Genomic DNA, 19115 nt, shown 5'->3' with positions numbered 1-19115 from the left:
TAAAACTACTCATTGCTCCTGCAGAAGTCTCCACTTTAGAACAAGGCAGACAAAAAAAAACAAACCACCCTTACATCTATTTATAAAACTTCTTATGTAAAGATAGTGTAGTGAATGAAGTATTAAATTATGCAGTGTGAGCTGCAATAGAATGAATTCAGTAAGATCACACACCACTGAAAGTATGCAAAAAGCAGTGCTGCTGACTTTCAGTTGTCAAGCGACACACACTTCTATATTGCTCATCTCATTATTTCCTAATGTTTCCATGTGTGATAACATGCCCAGTGCTGACACTTGTCCTATTCTCCCTGGAAGCCCCTACATTAGCATGTAAATAGCTGGCAGATACAAGGAAATGAAAGCAAGAAAGAGCTCTTTAATTAACTTTAATCCTCTGAAAATCCATACAGCAATCTGTTCTGACAGTTTTCTACACGGGATCTTCTTAGGAGGTCCCTAAGTGCTGCCTGCGGATCACTGCCAGGCTAGAACAAGGAGAAAGAATGAACAAACCAATTCTGGAGACAATGTTTAGACATTTTTCTGCTATTAAGTGATGACTGGTGACTGCCATCTGGCATTATCAGAACTGTCATTAGTCCCACACTGGAATGGAAACAAAGAGATGCCATAAGCGAGACGATAGCTCACTTCACACCCGTCTGACAGCCAGGCCTGGGGCAGGCGTGCCAGAGCTCACAGACACACACGTACACACAGGCAGCAGCCTCCTCTAGCTTCCAGTACTCTACCCACCGTAGGGCTGTGCTCTGTGGCCCGCATTTTCTCAGCCTGTAGTAAACAAAATCCTCAAGGTTGAAGAGCAAAGCAATTTCATTGTTAGAAAACTTGATGAAACAGCTCTACACAGCCCTTCAAATCTTGAATGGCAAAAAGGCTGGCAGACTATAAAGGAGCAAGCTGAAATCATTCCTCAATGACTTACAGTTTCCAAATGTGGTAAGTGTTATTCATAATCCACTACTGAGGAAATCTATCAAACCAATTTTGGTGGGGAAAAAAAGACCTGCGGATAAATGGAAGGAGATGTAGTATCACAATCTTCGGCAACGCAAGACTGCCAAATAACTCCTGCCTAGCACGTTGGATTTAGCTCTGGAAGTGGTATCCTGCTGGTTGATGGGAGCTGGTACAAAGACACAGAAAGGTCATTGGTTCCAGCTGTGCTTGGAGTGACCACTTTGAGGCCACTTACGGCTCAGACAGCTGATCGGTAAGAATCCTAAAGAGCTGAACTTGAACTGAGATTCCTGCAGGGTGACTGGGAGCAGCCTAAGGGCACACACCAGCCAGAAGTGCAAGGAGTCAGCTCTCAGTCCCCTGGGCTTCTTTGAAGCGGAAGGAGGGAACAGCAGCACTTCTGAGTGTCCAACAGGAAGATCAGGGAAAACCCTGGCTATCAGACAAAGCACCTGTATGAAGAGCCTAGAGAGCAGCGGCGTGTAGCAGGGAATGGCATTAGCAGCTTGTTCCCTTGTTAAGAATTCAAACCCAATCCAAGAAAAACAGGCAGTGATGCAAAGATGAGAACCCTGAATATCTACCTGATATGGAGATATAAAAGGCAAGTAAGGCTGAAAGAAGAAGACAAGGTAGAAGGAATACCTCTTTGAGGCAAATCTTCACCTTTTACAATGAAGGAATAGGACTGCTGAGTCCAGGTCAGAGACCAAAGATCTTGATAGAGGGTTAAAAGTATGAATTTCTATCTGCCATACTTGGGTTCCCCCCATCCTTTTCAGCCTGGATTTCCACAGTATTTACAGAGCATAACGTTAGGAAGAAGTTCTTCCCTGTGAGGGTGGTGAGACCCTGGCACAGGTTGCCCAGAGAAGCTGTGGCTGCCCCATCCCTGGCAGTGTTCAAGGCCAGGCTGGACAGGGCTTGGAGCAACCTGGTCTAGTGGAAGGTGTCCCTGGCCATAGCAGGGGGGTTGGAACTGGATGAGCTTTAAGGTCCCTTTTCAACCCAAACCATTCTATGTTCTAGGTATAAAAACAACATCATAATATCCCCCCCCCCCCCCATGTTATTAATGCTGTAATATCAAGAGCAGACATTTCACTTTCTTCATCACACCGGATTCCAGTGCTAGAAGATACAGAAAATATCCAGTGTGGCAACATCAAAACCTTGGTGACTGGTAATGCTCAGAAGAACATAGGCTTTTATGAATATGTAAGCATGAATTTCAATAAAATGACCTTTAACACAACAGATTCCAGCTGAAGTAAAAAGGAAATCTCCACTGACACATAAATTACTAAAGATGAAGGTGTTCTTTCTAAGATTTACCTTAGACAGAATAGTCCTTATACATACCCATCACTAATCCTCTTTAAACTATGCACCAGTTCTCAGAGCTTTGAGAAGTCATGTTCTAATGTGATCTAAATGTTCCAGTAGACAGAAACACCATTAAAAGTGCACTTAGTGGCTATGAAGAAAAGGCAGAGATTAAATTGGAGTAAGTTCATAAAAACATCATAACCACATCCACCATTAGTTAAAGATTGCACTTTGGCAACCTGGTAACAATACCCGCCACTGGTAATATCTGAATTATGGCCTCTTAGCTTATTTCTGCCATCTGGTCGCCTCATTTTAAGTAAGTATGCAACCACCAACCCGTTTATAATCAAATCAAATCAATAAAGCAAAGAAAGGGAAAAAATCCATGAAGTAATCCCTCAAAGTAAATAAGGTATAACAGATTTGAAAACTCAACCTGGTCATAGAGAACAAAACTGCCTATCTCCATATACTGCCCACAGGTGCATGTTTCAGCATACTGGTTCATATTCAAGATCAACAGGAGTGACAGCAACTCTGATCCAGTTATACTTTGCTTATCTAGGAATACAGTGATTTGTTTACTCATTGCAACAGGGTTAAATCTCATGGGGTATTCAATGAGCATTTTGGAAACTGCTGGTTTCAACACATGAACTTGCAAAAGCATCCTACACCTTTATCAACATTTGAAAGAAAACAGACACAAAGATGAAAATAAAGACAAATATCAAAACAGAAAGTTGTGATGCTTGCATAAGGTGAGGCAAGGGCATGGAAATGTAAACCACAATGGAGAATGTCAGGTCAGTGAAAGCCACAGCTATAATAATCACGTATATTATGGCTGAAAATAGCCGCCTGGAAGACAGTTAAAGCAGCGTAGTTTTCAGAGTAGATAACATGGGAACTTTTCCATTCTAATTAAATGACAGAGAATGTTTAACACTCTTAAATCTTCCCAGAATAGTTATTTAGTCCACTATTCAGACTCTGTTGTTAAAAACACAAACCACACCATTATTTGTTAGGGACCACAGTGATAGGACAAGAGGTAATGGGTTAAAACTTAAACAGGGGAAGTTTAGATTGGATGTAAGGAAGAAGTTCTTTACTGTCAGGGTGGTGAGGCACTGGAATGGGTTCCCAGGGAAGTTGTGAATGCTCCATCCCTGGCAGTGTTCAAGACCAGGTTGGACGAGGCCTTGGGTGCCATGGTTTAGTGTGAGGTGTGCCTGCCTATGGCAGGGGGTTGGAACTGGATGATCTTAAGGTCCTTTCCAACCCTAACCACTCTATGATTCTATGGTATTTCAAAGGCAGACAATTTCAACACAATGAAAGCTTAAAACCCCAAACCAAACTGGGATGGATAGCTGTGTGTACAGGCAATTCTTTGAGTCTACCAGAAGTCAGAAGCAGCAGGAGTGACTGGAGCTGCACGCTGACTGACGCAGGCTCTGACCAGAATTAGCACAGGTCCTCTGCTGTATTTTAACCAGAGGCAACTACATGCTTGAAGAAATCAAACAGCACTAAGGAGAAGATATAATAATAATAATAATCCCAAAGCCAGATATTCACCCAGGACCAAAATAACAAAGGTGGTAGGAGACAAGAGGAATAAAATTATCATTTGAAATGGCTATTGTATGGAGATACTAGACAGCAGACATCCTCCTGTCTGTTTTGAAAGAGGAGATAACGTTGTTCTGGGAAATCAGAGTCATTGGCAAGGAAGTTTCACCTGAACACTAAGAAAATTAGTTGAGAAGGTTCAGAATTACAAAGCATCTTTTTTAGTTGAGTGTAACAAGATGAAATAGAGATAGATAAGCACAGGCTTTTGTTAAAGTAATTTAACAATCCTTTGGAGAGGGAACCAGTGAATGTAGGGTTTGAAAATCTATAGAAATGACTGAGTATCCCTCAGTTTTAATCATTATGTGAGAGTCAAATACTGGTTGTAGCTAACAGAGGAGCCCACCGTTCCTCTCACTATGGAAAGCAATTAGCAGCAGGCTGCCCCAGGGATTACAGCCAGAAGTTGCATTCAGGATACCGATTAGTGTGGAAAAACAGGGGCAAATAGCAAGATGTGTGCTGACAACATCAAATATTCATGTTAGCAGAGTCTAGAGACAAGGATGAGGCCTTCTGGAGCGCCTAAAAAACTTAAAAATGAGGGAAGAGCAAAGGCCGATAAGCACTGAGCACACACAAAGGCAAGTTAATGCAAAGTGGAAGGAAAAAACACTAGATTTCAAGCAGTGTGCAGGCAAGCAGTTTTTAAACCACAATCTCTTAGGTATTAGGCAGACATGGCCTGCAGAGGAGTGAAGGGACTCCAGCCCATGTCTACAAACCAGGCCACAACCTCCACAAACTAAACCCTTTCAGCAACATGGCCCTAAGAGAAAATCACATCCTTGTGCTAATACAGGTTCACTGGATGCTTCCAGGATACGACAAGAGTCGGCAGAGGCAGGAAATCACTGAAATGCTGATGCTAATGCAGCAGGGCAGTGTTGGGGAATACATACACACATGCTACAGCAAAGGACGTGCTATCTGAAGGAAGGTCATTGTCACATAGGTAAGGCACAGAAAACTGCAGTCTGCGTTGTGGAACTCCATAAGACCCAAAGATTGTCAGCAGGAAATGCAATAAAGATTTATCAGCTCTTCCACAGAACTTCTGTTTGATTTGGGGTCAGGTCTTTAGCCTTTTCCTCCCAGCTTCTTGGTTTCCCATCCTTTCATAACTGAGATAATGGCGCTTCTCTGTCTCACAGGAATGACAGAAGGCAAAATGCATCTCTAAACATTGAGTACTTCTAAAATGAGTGATGATGTCATTCAGGTTCCCAAAATAGACAGTATTTAACCTTCATTAGCTGTCAACAGCTCTCATAAGTCTACCAAGCATCAATACTCAGATATTTATAACACATTTAACTCCAGACCAAGTCCCAAGACTAAAAAAAGAGAGAAAGGACTGCCAACATAACAAGAAGATTCCTCCCCTTAGAGCTTCTTATCACTACTTCTTGGGGAAAACTTGCAAGGAAAAACAACTCCTTGGTCTGGATGAATAAACCTTGTAAGCCCCAATGCTCTCCCTGGGCCTTAGGAGGAGAGCAGTAATCACGCTTGCTACATCTTGACAACGCAGCAAAATGGGAACATACCATTTTTCTGAGGCTGTACTTGTAGGAACAGTGTGAACTCTGTAATGTACACTTCACTTTACTAGCCTTCCCTTTAGCATATTAAAAGCTTATTACAACTCCAAACTTTTCATGCAGATTGTTGGGCATCCGTTCATTCACATGGAGGAATAACCGCGATCCATACGCAGAACCCCAGCAATGGAGGAGCAGCTTGCATGTTCTGAGCATCCCAAATTCTCCACAAAGCAAACTATGATCCCATACCTACCAGGCCAGGGTCAGCAGTAAGTCCTTTATCCACTGTTAGTGCTAATTCAGCTGGAAATGTGTACTTTGATGTTTGGCTGCTGCTAAGTCATCCAGTTCCTTCAGTGGAGCAGTTTGACGTTAAACCTAAGGCTGTGTAATTGCTGGTTGATGAGGGGCAACAATTCCATACCCTGTTCCCTCTCCTTGAAGGAAAGCTAATCAGACAAAAATTACTTCTGCAGAGGGAGAAGTAATGAGTGCATAAACGCTGTCAAAGAAAAGCCCAAACTCAACCTAGTGAGGTGAAATGTTAAAAGACCTCCTCAGAAAGTCAAGGAGACAAATTCAGAGGAGTCCTCTTTAGCTGGTCCATTAGAGGGATCAAATCACTCACAATGTTAAGGAGAGAACTCCAATGGAAATCACAACTCAAGTCACAGAGGATGCACCAATGGCTGCAGCAGGAGGACCTCAGAACCTTAGGACTCACTCACCCATGCCCAGGCAGGGAGGAAAGCAAGGCAGGGAAGCTCTGCACATTTAATTACTTCTCCATTTCCATTTGTGTTATCTGAAGGAAAACATCAGGTTTAGAACATATGTTGCACATCCTGCAGCTTGCCTAGCCTCTAGAGAGTTAAACCAGAAACCTGGCTATTATTTACAGCTGTTCAGCATCCTCGTTAGGATACTTTCAAGGGATTTGGCAGTTTTCTTTTTTGTTCTCTTTTATGCAAGGAAAAAGCCAACAGTGCAAAGCAAGGGATGCAAACACAGCCTCGGGTCACCACCACACATGACAAATTCATGTGCATAGATATTACATAAGGAGCACATTAGCTAGATAAAAGGAGGGGGTGGGTTAAATGGATTTCTTGGGGGTTTTAATTATTTCTTTGGTAGAAAAGATTTCTTTTAAGGCCTTTAAAGTGTGATGAACACACTCCATTACAAGCAAGTCACTGAGCTACCTGTGAATGGTACCTCTGCCACAGTTACACCACAGGGATGAGCAGAATCAGGTGCTCTACATCTCTTGGAGTGGCTGACATGTTCGAAGAAGAAATGGCCACTGTACCAAGTGGCACTCATCTGTTCAGGAGCAGAAAAGGTTATTTAGAGGCCTATGAAAGCCGGCAGCTCTCTTTCAGGAGGCAATCACCATGGCTGATCAGCAAAGCTGTGTGTGGATTGGACACTGAGGCAGAGCAGGAGGAATGTGGAGCTGCTGCTGTTCCTCATAACAGCCCTGAGAAAACTAACACCTTTGTGGCTTTAAACTCGGAGGGAGAGGGGAAAAACAAAGAGATGAGCTGCTTGGTATTTTGCTAGAAGCAAACAGAGAAGCTGAGATTTACTTAAAGGACTGGCAGAGTGAACGCAGGTAGAAAAGAAACTGCTTCCAGGGAGACCCTCACAGCACCACGCTGGCAGAGGTTACCCCAGCCCTGGGCTTTGGTCCATGTAGGCTGAGCCTGAGCAGCCTCCGGTGTAGAATGGGGAAGGGGGAGAATGATGATGGTCAGGGTTACAGTGGGTAAAAATGAGGAGTGGGAGAGATGTCACTGGAGCATTGCCACTTGGTCCTGTGCGCTTCATGTAAAAGGTCACAAATTCTCTTGCACGGTGGTTTCTATTTAAAAACACAACCTAGAGTGCTTTACAAGCATTTCCCCCCCAGCACCAAACTCTTGCGTTTGCTATCTTAATAAACATCTCCACATTGGAGAGGGATAAAAGGCATTTTGGTTTGATTTCATTCTATTTCCTGAAATTGCTTTATTCTTACTGCAGTTTTTTTTCCTTGCCATTTAGTCGTGGTGGCCCTCACAGAGGGATAATGCAATAACACTGCTGACACGATTGGCTTCCCAATAACTTGCAAATGGCACTTCCTAGTGACAAAACAAGCACAGCTTTCCTTCTTTTGTAATTAATATCATAGAAATGTCAACCTCCAAAGTTGGTTTCCAAAGGTAATATGTTATCAACAGAAAACTATGGTTTTAAAGCCATACAGTGTTTCTATCTATAGACCCGAAAATACTGTTTACATACAGAACTTGTTATAAGGACAAACAACAGAATTCCTGCAGCTTATGCACATGTCTGAAAAACCAGCAACTGGGGAGAAGAGTGAAACTGCCTCAATTGCACATCTGGACATTAGATCTTTCTGAGAGCTGCACATTCATTGTGCAAACTCATTTTGCACGCTGCCTGTAAAAGAACACGGCTCTGTGCTGTGTGCCCATGTTGAAAGGAATGTTACTTCGCATCCATGCTGATCTTCAGCGTTAGCAGTATTTCATGCACAGAGTTAGTGTTGCCAGCTACTCTCCCATCCATGTAAGAAATAACAACCAGCTGGTGGTCCTGGACCTACCTGTAAGCCATGTGTCTCCCACTGAGGCAGAGAAGAAAGGGTGCAGGAGCTGGGACTCTTCCAACTACTGCTCCCAGTGGAAGGAAGATGCTGCTGCTCTGAGGGAGGAAGGAAATAAGACCATCTCCTTTCCGTGAAACAGGAATCAGTTCTTAGCACTGTCTTATGGAGGGTGAGTGGATGGGGCTTTGGGCATACCCCATCTACCTCAATCCAAACCTATGTGCTCTACCTAGGACCTGCTGCTTGTTGTAGTGTGAATCTCTCCTTCAAATGCACACAAGGACAGTGAGCCCCAAGTCCTGTCATCCAATTCTGTCTATAGTTAGTTTTTACAGCTCCTTACAGGCACTCAGGACAAGTGAATATGAGCTTCAGAGTGCCATCCACAGGGTAGAGAAGACTGAAGAGGAAGCTGCACTCACACCTTGGGTAGAGCTAAGGGCTTAGGGGGAAGAGTATTCAGCTGCAGCAAAAGAATAGGTCCTTCAGTTACAGCACGGCCTGGCACAGCAAACCAGCAGAATTACACTTTATCTGTGATAAATACTTGCCATGGATGGCAAACCAGCCCTCAGGGTGTCTGCAGCTCCTGGGCACGAGATAGGCACAAACCTCCTCAAACCCTTGCAGAAAAGCAATCAGTTTAAAAACACTCCCCCTTTCAATTACTTTCACCTCAAGCACCTTGTCTCAATTCCTTCCACACAGTCTTGTGGCACCCAAAGCAGTACTGACTAGAAGACCAAGTAGGGTTTAGTCTCTGCGCCCCGCAGTATTGCACAGTGGCACCAAAGGGATGCATTTGCTGGAATCCTTTGACAATTCTTTTTCTTCATTACCCAAGGAAAGTAAGGAGATGTAGACACAACTATAACAGACACATTTAAACATTGCTTTGGCTGTGCTTCCCTACACTTAAAAAGCAGCCTGGGTGCTCTGTAGGGTTGTAGGAACTTCCTACCTACAACCTCTACAAATTGTAAGTCTCTCATAAAAACAGTTCTCCTCCTCGCCTGGACAAGAAGGAAGTTAAACTTCATCTTGGTGGTAAAAGCTTGTTTTCTTTCCCCATCTCATACTCACACTTTGTTTACACATTAATCCCTTTCCAAATTCCTGATAAAACGAAAAGGTAGTGATATTTCTGGGGAAATCCTGTGGCTCTGGATTCATACAGACAGAAGATGAAGTCTCAGTTCCCCCACTGTCCAAATTGCTTCCACACGCTATAGTTCCTATTACACTTGTCTCCATCTGAAATACTACCTAAGCAAATGTGTTCATAAAACAGGGAACGGTTCCGTTCTCCTCGATGAAACAAATCATGGGTCAAAGACCGTTTCTACAACGCTCTGAGAAAACTCATTTGACTTCTAATATATTCACCAATTTAAGCAAAGCTTGACCCGAGATGTTGTGAACGTGCACTGAATAAAACAGCCGGCGCTGCTGACACTGTGCCAGGAGCAACCCTGAACTCCTGAATTCTCCCAACAGCCCTTCAATCTTATAAAGCTTTTGGGTGTTCATTTGAAAGGATGCTCTGAGTGACTGGTGTCTGAGTAGTGCAGCTGCTCTTACCAGAAGCTCCCATCTCCTGTTGAAATAAGCTACTGTGCAATTACTTAATTATCTCTCTCTCCTATCCTCTAAAAAATCCACTGCGATTCAACTTGAAGCAAACCCAGTTAATCCAGTTTTGTGGCTGAGAATTAAAACAGAGAGAAGTCAGAGATTCAAAGCTGCAGCTCTTGTGGCAATACCACCGCTCTGAGAGGCACAGATATTAATGCCTTCAAACCCTAAGTATCTGAGGAACAAAGAAATGCAAAAAGCCCTTTGTGCAGCTTATCCTAGCTAGTATTTTATAGAGCCTGCTGTTCAGAAATCCTAAATCCCTTCCCCTGTCCTTGGATGCTGCTCAAGCCCATGCCTAACTTCCTCACTGAGCCACCCACCTCTTGCTGTTTGCCTTTCCCTTGCTTGTGGGGTGCAGAAGTGAGGTCTGTGCTGCCTGACTTCCCTTAACAGTAACTCCCTCATCCCACCTATCCATCTTCCCCCTTGCTTCTCTGCCCTATCCACTCAACCGTTCTTCATAATTCAGGGGTGAGGAGCTCAGGAACCATTGTTACAGCACAGGCATCAAGGGAACTATAACTTTGAATTACCTGACCCAGGTGAGTTTAAATTCCAAGCCATAACATTAGATTTACCTGATTTATTTTTATTGAATATTTAACTTTTGTAAGTCCTACAGCCCTTTCTCTGAGAGAAAAATGGGAACTGAAGGTCAAATAAATTCTTTTATGGGTATATTTCTAATTGTCATATTCGAACCTCTCAGCACTGAGCATCAATACCTGGTGGTGGGAGAACAAAGCAGAAGCCAGTCAGTATTCTGGGAAATAATGACGTTTCTTAGAGTCCTTCAAAAATACTCCCTAAAGTAACACATAGCTTTGAAATGTGATGCATATTTGGAATTGTTATAAAATTCTTTAAAACCCTCTAAACACCTCACTTAAATAGAAATCGTTAGATTTAACATCAGTAAGAATACAGAGGCCGTCCTTGTGTCTCCACCTCAAAAGCATCAGATGTAATGGCAGTAATGAACTCTGTATTTTTAGCATTACAAACTTTACCACATACATAAAAAGGCAAAAGAAAGAACGACACAGAACTGATTCCCCAAAAATGACTAACATCATTTTTATGAGCTCTTTCATGCTTCGAAAAGGGAAAGGGAAGCAAGGCCCAGGAGTCAATTCATGTTCTGCCTCCAGGCTGGACATTTGAAGCTAACTTTCACCATTTCCATGTCAAAAGCCCTCGGGTGACTCAGCTCTACTCTAATAAAGCCCATCACCTTCATGCCTCTGTGGGACAGATGCCTTTAGGTACCCATACAGGAACACAAAGAAGTAGAGTATCCAAAGTCAGGGAAAAGGCAAATTTATCCACTAGCTATAACGAATTAGGGCACCATCAGATCAAGAACAAACGATCTCACTAGAGAGGATCCAATGGGAGGAAGGAAGACGAGGGCAGACCAAGCTCCCAAACATCTGCAGTGCCCAAAGCCACCAAACAAGCTCAGTCTCATCTCAGATCCAGAGATCCCCCCAACAGATGCAGACAAGTCAGAAACTAAGGGAACTTTTACGCTTTGCAAAGTCATTTTGGAGCAGGATGAGGAAGTGAGAATTCAACAACTCTGCAGCCTTCTTCATGGAGTAAAACAAGTGAGTAGTAAACCTATGACTAAATCAGGGAAAGGAAAGGAGCTAATGTCTGACAACGAAAAGCATCCCCGTGTCCCAGGAGGCCATGCCACAGAGCACACACTCCTCCTGTCTTTCAGAAACCTGCAAGTCTCTTGAGGAACAGTAACATTTTCTGGTTTCAAGATACTTCCTTCTTCCAAATGCTCTTTGTGCACCGCTTTGACACTACTACAGCCAGCCTCTTCTCCAAACACATTGATTTCAGCTCTCCTTATTCATCCTCTATAGAGAGACTCTGCATCTGTATCAGCAAATGACATTAGCAGGCCTCGTGGAACAGCCTGCTTCATAGGAAAATGGCTTGTACTCATTTTATTCTGGAACACAATTGCCATTTGCTTAATATAGTCATGATATTTTACTGAGGTAATTATACTCTTAGCTATCAGTAACAATTAAACCCTTAGACTGAGGTTGCTTAATAAAGGCCTCAAAATAAATAACACATTCCAAACACAATATTTTAAAATGTCAAGCACGCAAATAAGATCTTGTAATGAATATAACGAAGCAGTAAGGATAAATCAGCACAAAGTTAGGTTGTCATTGCAGGAATCTCTGCTACAATTGCCACTGGAGTATTGGGGGGGTTCAGAAAAGGCAGCATAAGCACTGCAGACAAAACCATTTAATTCCATGTTATGGCTGGTTCAGGAGAAGGGCAGGGTGAAGCTGCAGAGCTGAGACTTGTGTAACTCAGCTTATGGTGAGACCAATGGAATTTATACTTATCCTTTTGTATTTTCTGAAGCAACTTCCATGAAAGCAAGAGTCAGACCATTCCATTGCAAGAGAAACAGAAGCCAGAAACAGACAAACTGGGGGGTACAGACAAAGGAGGAAAATCACTCTCAAACTCTGAAATCTAGAGAGATTTGAAATTACGTCAACAGAGACTCATAGAACCTGAGGCTGGAAAGACCTTTGAGATCATCAAGTCCAACCTTTCCCCCAGCACTGCCAACTCCACCACTAAAGCATGTCACTGAGGGCCTCATCTACATGGTTTTTGATCACTTCCAAGGACAGTCCTAGAAAGCTGTTCCATACAGAAGGTGAGAGCATGGTGTAAAGGTCCTTGCAATGCAGACAGCAAGGTGATTCATAAAGGTTAAGTAGAGCAGTGACAGACATTTAAAAAGATCAAAAAACAGAGAGGAAAAGTGTTGTCAGAATAAATACTTGCAGAATCTTCTTGTCGAGCATCCACTGCAAAGCATGGTACAGCAGATTACCTCCAATGCTGCTGTGTTTAGGAGGCTGCTGCCCAAGCTCCAGAAGGGGTTCAGTGGATGAAGACTAAAACATGGCACAGTAAATAACTGGAAGAAGTTCTCAAAAACATGATTAAGAAATTTGGGTTATACAGGGGAAAAAAAAGAAACACCCTTGTGTTAAAAAACCCTCACAGAACTCTTTCCCTGAAGCACCTCAAGACACAAGGCTCTCAGAGACCAACAAAAGCAAACACAAAAGGTGGTATTTCCTCAACCCCAACAGAAAACGCCTACAGCAGCAAACCTCCAAATCCCACTTTCTCCTCACAAAACTTTGGATGCTTTACCCAGGAACCCAGACACTCCTGGGTAAACCATGAGCAGAAAGCCCAACAATCACTTGGCATCAGCACAGCACCAACTAACAGCGAGAAGAAAAGAGATCTATCATAAAAGCAAATACCTCATCTCTGACCTGTTTAAAAGGTCCCCTACAAAAGGGGTCTAAAAATTAAACTGATGATGTAAATGGATACTATAAATCACAATTCAGCAGAGATCTGTTCAAACCCCCTGTACTCCACAAGCAGCAATTCCCTTTTCTTCTCTGTCACACAGCAGTTAATGATCTTCTCTCTTCTCTTTGCTATCATCTCTGTCTGTCCATAACTATGAATCACCTCTTTGCTGGAATTATTTAACTGATTAATATAATCAAGTTGAAATTAAGGGGAACTGCACTCAATCTAAAAGGTTGTTGCATCTCTTTCAGACATAGAGTGCCTTGTCTCCTCTCTTTTGAAACACACAGGACGATCTAGTAAGTACCACCTCACCTGACAAAGCTTGCCTTGCTGAATCACAGAAGAGAAAGCAGTGGAATTGCTTTAAAATGTATTTATTTGCAGGCATGAAAAGGAAGACAACCTTCATGGGTTTATAGAAACCTGTGAAGAGAAGACGTGGTGAGCAGAGGTAAAGCACTGGCAAGGGTTAGGCTGACAGCATTTAACAGTTGCAGCACATGGAGTGGCAGCACAGCTGGTGATGCACGAGTAATGGTGCTGCTTAAATGATACAGTCATGAAATGGACTGAAGGAAGGGAGAAGCATCGTATCCTAACAGCCAGCGAAAAGCACCTGGTAGTCCTCATAACATAGAGTTTTGCCCCAACACTGTGTGTGCTACCTGGACACAGAGCACGGGGTACAACACCCAAAAGGTGGTTTGTTGCAAGGCATCTCTTTGCCAGAGTGGCTGGTTTTATTGCTAGTGAGTGTAATAGAGTGCAATATTTAATGTTTTCATATATCCCAAGGAAAGGGTTATTTCACCTTCTTCACTGAACCTCCAAAACCTTAAGATCCTTCTTTGTGCTTTAAAATCATCTACCTCCTAAGAAAAACCGTAATGCAGGACCCAGTGTGACGGAGAAACTATCAGCATTATTTTAAATCTTTACTGATTACACAACAAAGCAGATGGCAAATCAAGTCATGAACTCTACATCTGCCATGCTTAATGAACAGTTTAATTACCTAGTCTCATTTCTGATGCATCTCTGCCATTCTCAGCTCCGGGAGTCGCTTACACACTTCGCACTGACTCTTGCAGAGATATCTCCAGGAACATGTGGTATGAACAGGCAGCTGGGGTTGGTTAATCAATACTTGTTTCATCTCCGACTTTTATGGTGATGGCCTAAATTATGTCTCAATGGAAACAGATTTCCTATCGGATCACACGAGCTGGTGGAAAGCTCAGGAAACAAGATGGAATTTTTCAGCCTCTTCTCCAGGCAGTGGAGTACTCAAAGGCAGACACACGCACAGAAGGGAAATAAAACCAGCAAAACAACAACATCCAGCTCAACCAGATTAATTCATTTGCTGCCTTATGCCTTATATGAGAGCAAGGGATGCAATTAGCACAGTGTACATTGACTAAGTCTACAATTTGAGAAGCAAATTGTGCTCTATTTGGAATAAGGAAGAAGTAACTGAAATTGAGCTTCACAGTTTGAGTTTTGGGGTACTCAGACGGGCAAGAGCTTCCCATGAAGGGTCACACACTGGCTGCAGAAAAGTTGGGCATGTTGTGTCTGGTCCAACCTGCTGCAAGTGTTATGGGCTGTTCCTACTCTGCAGCTTCACGCACTTACATCCAGTAGCTCCGTGCACAGGACAAATAAGTGTTTTAAGGAGTCACTGCAGGAGAAGAGGCTGCAGGTCTGAACCCAAACAGCAGCTAAGTAAGGAACACAGCTAAGGACTGATCGAGCAGGTGACAACCCTAAAAGGACCCATGCAAACCAACTTCAGGCCCCTGACATCAGACAGCTTTGTGACCCCTTCACTGGGCCCCTATTGCTTTCCTCCAATCTCACTTCTGCTGCATAAGGTCCATTTATGCCTCTGAAAGCTGCCCTCCTGAAACAAACAGAGCTTTGTTTCTATTAAATACTGACTCAATCAGCTGCCTGCACTCACATAAGGATTTTCACTAAGGGTTTTTTATGGGACACCTACATCTCATATAAGATTTCCTAACAGATTCAAATTTTAGTCTTTCAGCAGCAGAATTGCATATTCTTAACAAGTCTATTTCCTAAAGAAAAAGCAGGAATTGTGTTCAAAGCTCTCAGAGAAAGAGAAATGCTCACAAGCTTAAGGACAACACAGAAGTCAAATACAAAACTGTGTAGGTAAACATGGCATTCAAAGCCAATACAACAGTAAATCAAACAGGGAAAAGGGGCAGAGGTAGACTAGCTCCTTCCCCAGCATTTCAGATATCTCCTACTACTGCTGTATCAGAACTACCTCGGGTAATAAAGCAGAGATTAAGGATTTCCCTAAAACTCTAAGCAAAGCCATAGGAAAAAGATAGCCCGACAGACAGTGAACCCAGCCAAGGGGATTTCTGAAGGAAGGAATGAATATATCCCTAGAAACATCTATTTCTTTTTCATCACCTTAAGTGAATAGAGTGACACTGCAGGAGATACCTTGAAGCCATCAACGTCTGAAAACCTTTAGGGTGTCCAAATCTAATCTCACGTTTCACTGCAAACAAATAGATCAGAAAACTGAAGTACTGTCCTGATTTACACGGACATGTGGGAGATAATCAACTAATATGTTTAAACAGCAGTTTGTCAACAGGAATAATCTGGATACAGCTCCTATACCAGCCCACTCTCAGAGGTGGAAATGACTGGGCTGGACCACTGCACTAGTATATCAAAGACTAGAGAATGCTGCTGAGGTCTTCCAGGGAAGAGAGATTTGTAGTGAGTCACCAAAGTATCCTAGATTGACAATTGTGCCCATTCCAAAGAGTAAACCAGCTGGAAAGGCCCAAGTAAGGTCAAGAAAGCCCAAAAGAAGCAAACGAGGTGAGGAAGCAAGCAATGGACAGAGAAGTTAAGTGCACTGAAATGGAAAAGTGAGAGCAACCAAGCCAGTCTGTGGCAAGTAGAAAATGGACTGGGCTGGGGATTGGAACTGGATGAGCTTTAAGGTCCCTTCCAACCCAAACCATTCAATGATTCGATGAAGTGAGACAAGCAATCTGTAAAAGCCAAACAGTATTGCTTGAATCTTGAGGAAAAAGAAATAAAAGCTATACAAGTAAGCCTGAGGAGGAATCAGGCTGGTAAAGCAAGGACCTCCTGAAAAGTGTGTTCACTACTGAAATACTGGGTACTGCTTTTACCAAATGCTGAACAGTTTATCATTTTCTGTGGATCTTTTAAAACATATTCAAGGCCTGAGACTTCCACGTTACAATCTGAGCCCAAAGAAAGGAGGATAGCTGTCACTGCGTTAAACTTACACTGTTGAATGTATCTCATGCCTTTCAGTCCTCACTTGCTCAGTATATAGAAACAGACTCACTGCCCTAGCAGAGGGTCAAAAATACACAAATGCAAAAATCACACTATCAAAAGCAGTATCTATTCAATCATATATATAATAGTCTCCCCCAAATTAGATTTTCACAGTCCTATTTAACAAGACAAAGATTCAACAGAGAGAGTTCATCCATTCTCAAATTACATAGAAGCGCACAGTACCACTGATGCCACTAATGAGATGATTAAATACCATTCTAGGTGATATGCTTTCAATGTGAAATAATTATTTTTGACAGGCAATATATTTGCTCAAGCTCATTTGAAATCACAATATCAGACTTTTTTTAATTAAATCAAATTCCTTCTTCTGATTTTGCATGAGAAGAGCAACCAGTGGAAGAAACAGTGCCAGGGAGAGATTGCCCAAGTGCCATAATGCGTGTACTTGTTCACAAAGGACCCCTCGCATTCCCTGGATGGAATATAAATGTTCAGAGAACAGCAAAGTCTTTCTTGTTTTAGAACAGGTCAGTTGAGGAATCATTGAGCACAGTGAAAACTTCCACTGTCAAAACACAAGTTCATTTGCCATGGTCTGATGAAGGACATTTCCAACTCTTCAGGGGAAGGACAGCAAACAAAGCAAAAGCTCTGTCTTTCAATAACTGAGGGTACAATCCGTTACCTGACAAAGTACTGCTGTCTTTCAGTCCAGTACTTAAAGGAAAGTAATGATATTTTATATTCTATGACAAAACATGCTGAGGGCTGGAAATAAGTTAACAAAGGGAATATTTTAGAAACCATCTGAGAAACTTCCTCCAGGGCTGAGCAGCCCAGCACAATGCCAGAGAGCTGAGAAGGTTGTAAAGGAAGGATTTTTACTGGGTTCTGTACCTACCTCTGTCATATCCAGCCACGGCAGTACCAAACTAGAACACCACGGAGGGCTGTCTGCTGCTGGGGGTATTATAGAGACTGTGGAGAAGAGATGCCTTTTCTGTTTGCATGGAGAGAGCTTGGTCCATTCAGCCCTTACTGCAGTGCCTACCTCAGTGTGAAGCAGAAAGAACCGCTGTCATTTCTCCCTCCTCACTCCATGGCACCAAATTCTGCAGCCAGAAGATCTAATAGAATATCCTCTTGTAAAGCATTTGTTTCATGCTTCAAGAAGCCCTGCTTACCACATCATATAGCACAGCCTCTTTGACTCAGCAATGACATGGAATTACACAGAATTAGGTACAGCCCAATTAAAATGGATCAAAATGCTTTAGTTAACACTGGAAATTTAAAGCCTGAAGTACAAGCAACAGAACAGCTCCTTCCTCTCTTGCTCAGATACACCCTCTCATGTGCTCTAACTGCTTGAGTCTGACCTTATGCACATGCATAAGCTTATTGAGGTGAGCAGCTTTGTAACATCAGGGAGAGTGAAGTTTTGGAAGCAGTATTCTTGGGAAGTGAAGTAACCATCATTCCAACTAGAGAGAATTATTATTCCCTTTGGGGAAAGAGCAGTCTCAGAATTGAATATAAAATTTTTAATGCTCTACAGACTTCGGAATTATTGCATAGGATTTCATCACGACAGCACAGCTGATACAGGATAATGCAGACTTCTTTGATATACCCTATAGAAAGAACCTCAAAACGCATTTTCAATTTACTGGTCTAGTGCCTACCATTACATTCCAACAGACTTTCAGTGTAAGAGGAAGGCGAATCTCATACACTCGGTAAATTGTTTTTCCACAGGAAGAGTTGACAAGGTGTCGTCATTTTGTTCTCTTTAGGAAAGGAGGTGATGCAGCCAAAGCCATTAGAAATTCCCTTCAGCAGCTCAAAGCACTCTAGTGACAATTTAAGTCCATTCTCTGCCGTCACATAAATGCCAAGCCTCAGACAAAGTCCCGTGTCACCACCACAGCATGAGCCCAGACGGGGGAACTCTAGCAGAGCCTTAGGATGTACTAGCACTTTTATTCTAATGCAGTCCTAAACGCAAGTTTCATGTCTCTTCCTCACTACGCAAAGACCCCATGGCAACTTTGTAGTACCAGTTATGGAGGTGAGCAAAGAAGAAAGAGAGAGAACTGCACCTAGGGTAAAGAAAGAAGGAAAGGCTTTTCCAAGCATTAGCCAGGAACTCACCTTGGTGAGCAGCAGCACACGTTTCTGCAGCCGCCTGACCAGTGCTTCGTGCTGCTCACGTTTCTTCTTCTCCTCCAAGAGCTGGCTCTGAATCCGTATTATGTCCTCCTGTAGCTGCACCCGGGCCTTCTCTAGTATTCGGGCACTAAGAAAGATAATACAGACATGTGAGACCTTCAGCGCTGCTGCTTAGTCAGACAAATGAGATAAGCCTGAGAGGAGAAACATCACCATGATACCAGGACACTGGTGCTGGTGCCATTTCATCTCATGGCTGCACCACTGGAAACTGAGTAGCTGCAGTCTCATTATCAGCTGTTCTTAGAAAAAGATAGGAGAGAAAAACCATCCCAGTGACAGCCTTCTTGTTCAGCACAAGACAATTACTGGAACCTCACATATACAAAGCATTTAAGTAATTCCGTATCTCTTTCAAAATCAGCCCGTTTGCCTTTGAGAAGATGCCT

The 19115-nt window shown here is 42.8% G+C and overlaps 1 protein-coding gene across 4 annotated transcripts in view; it reads right to left on the bottom strand.

Moving 5' to 3' along the window:
* The window catches only part of MAD1L1 (mitotic arrest deficient 1 like 1), a 369315-nt gene that overhangs the window by 236268 nt on the left and 113932 nt on the right, over nt 1-19115 (bottom strand). For all 4 annotated transcript variants that reach the window (XR_008973123.1, XM_057416961.1, XM_057416962.1 and 1 more), the window contains exon 11: nt 18649-18793. Coding sequence is in view for 3 of the 4 variants with exons in the window: in XM_057416961.1 (XP_057272944.1) it covers nt 18649-18793 (145 nt within the window). In the remaining variant the exon portion in view is untranslated. The remainder of the gene's footprint in view (nt 1-18648; nt 18794-19115) is intronic.

This window comes from Pezoporus wallicus, unplaced genomic scaffold (genome assembly GCF_028554395.1).
Source record: "Pezoporus wallicus isolate ANWC-B61680 ecotype Strahan unplaced genomic scaffold, APGP_CSIRO_Pwel_v1 scaffold_7392, whole genome shotgun sequence".
Classification (NCBI taxonomy): domain Eukaryota; kingdom Metazoa; phylum Chordata; class Aves; order Psittaciformes; family Psittacidae; genus Pezoporus; species Pezoporus wallicus.
The sequence above is the reverse complement of the archived record's forward strand: the minus strand, read 5'-3'. Positions and strand labels throughout refer to the sequence as shown.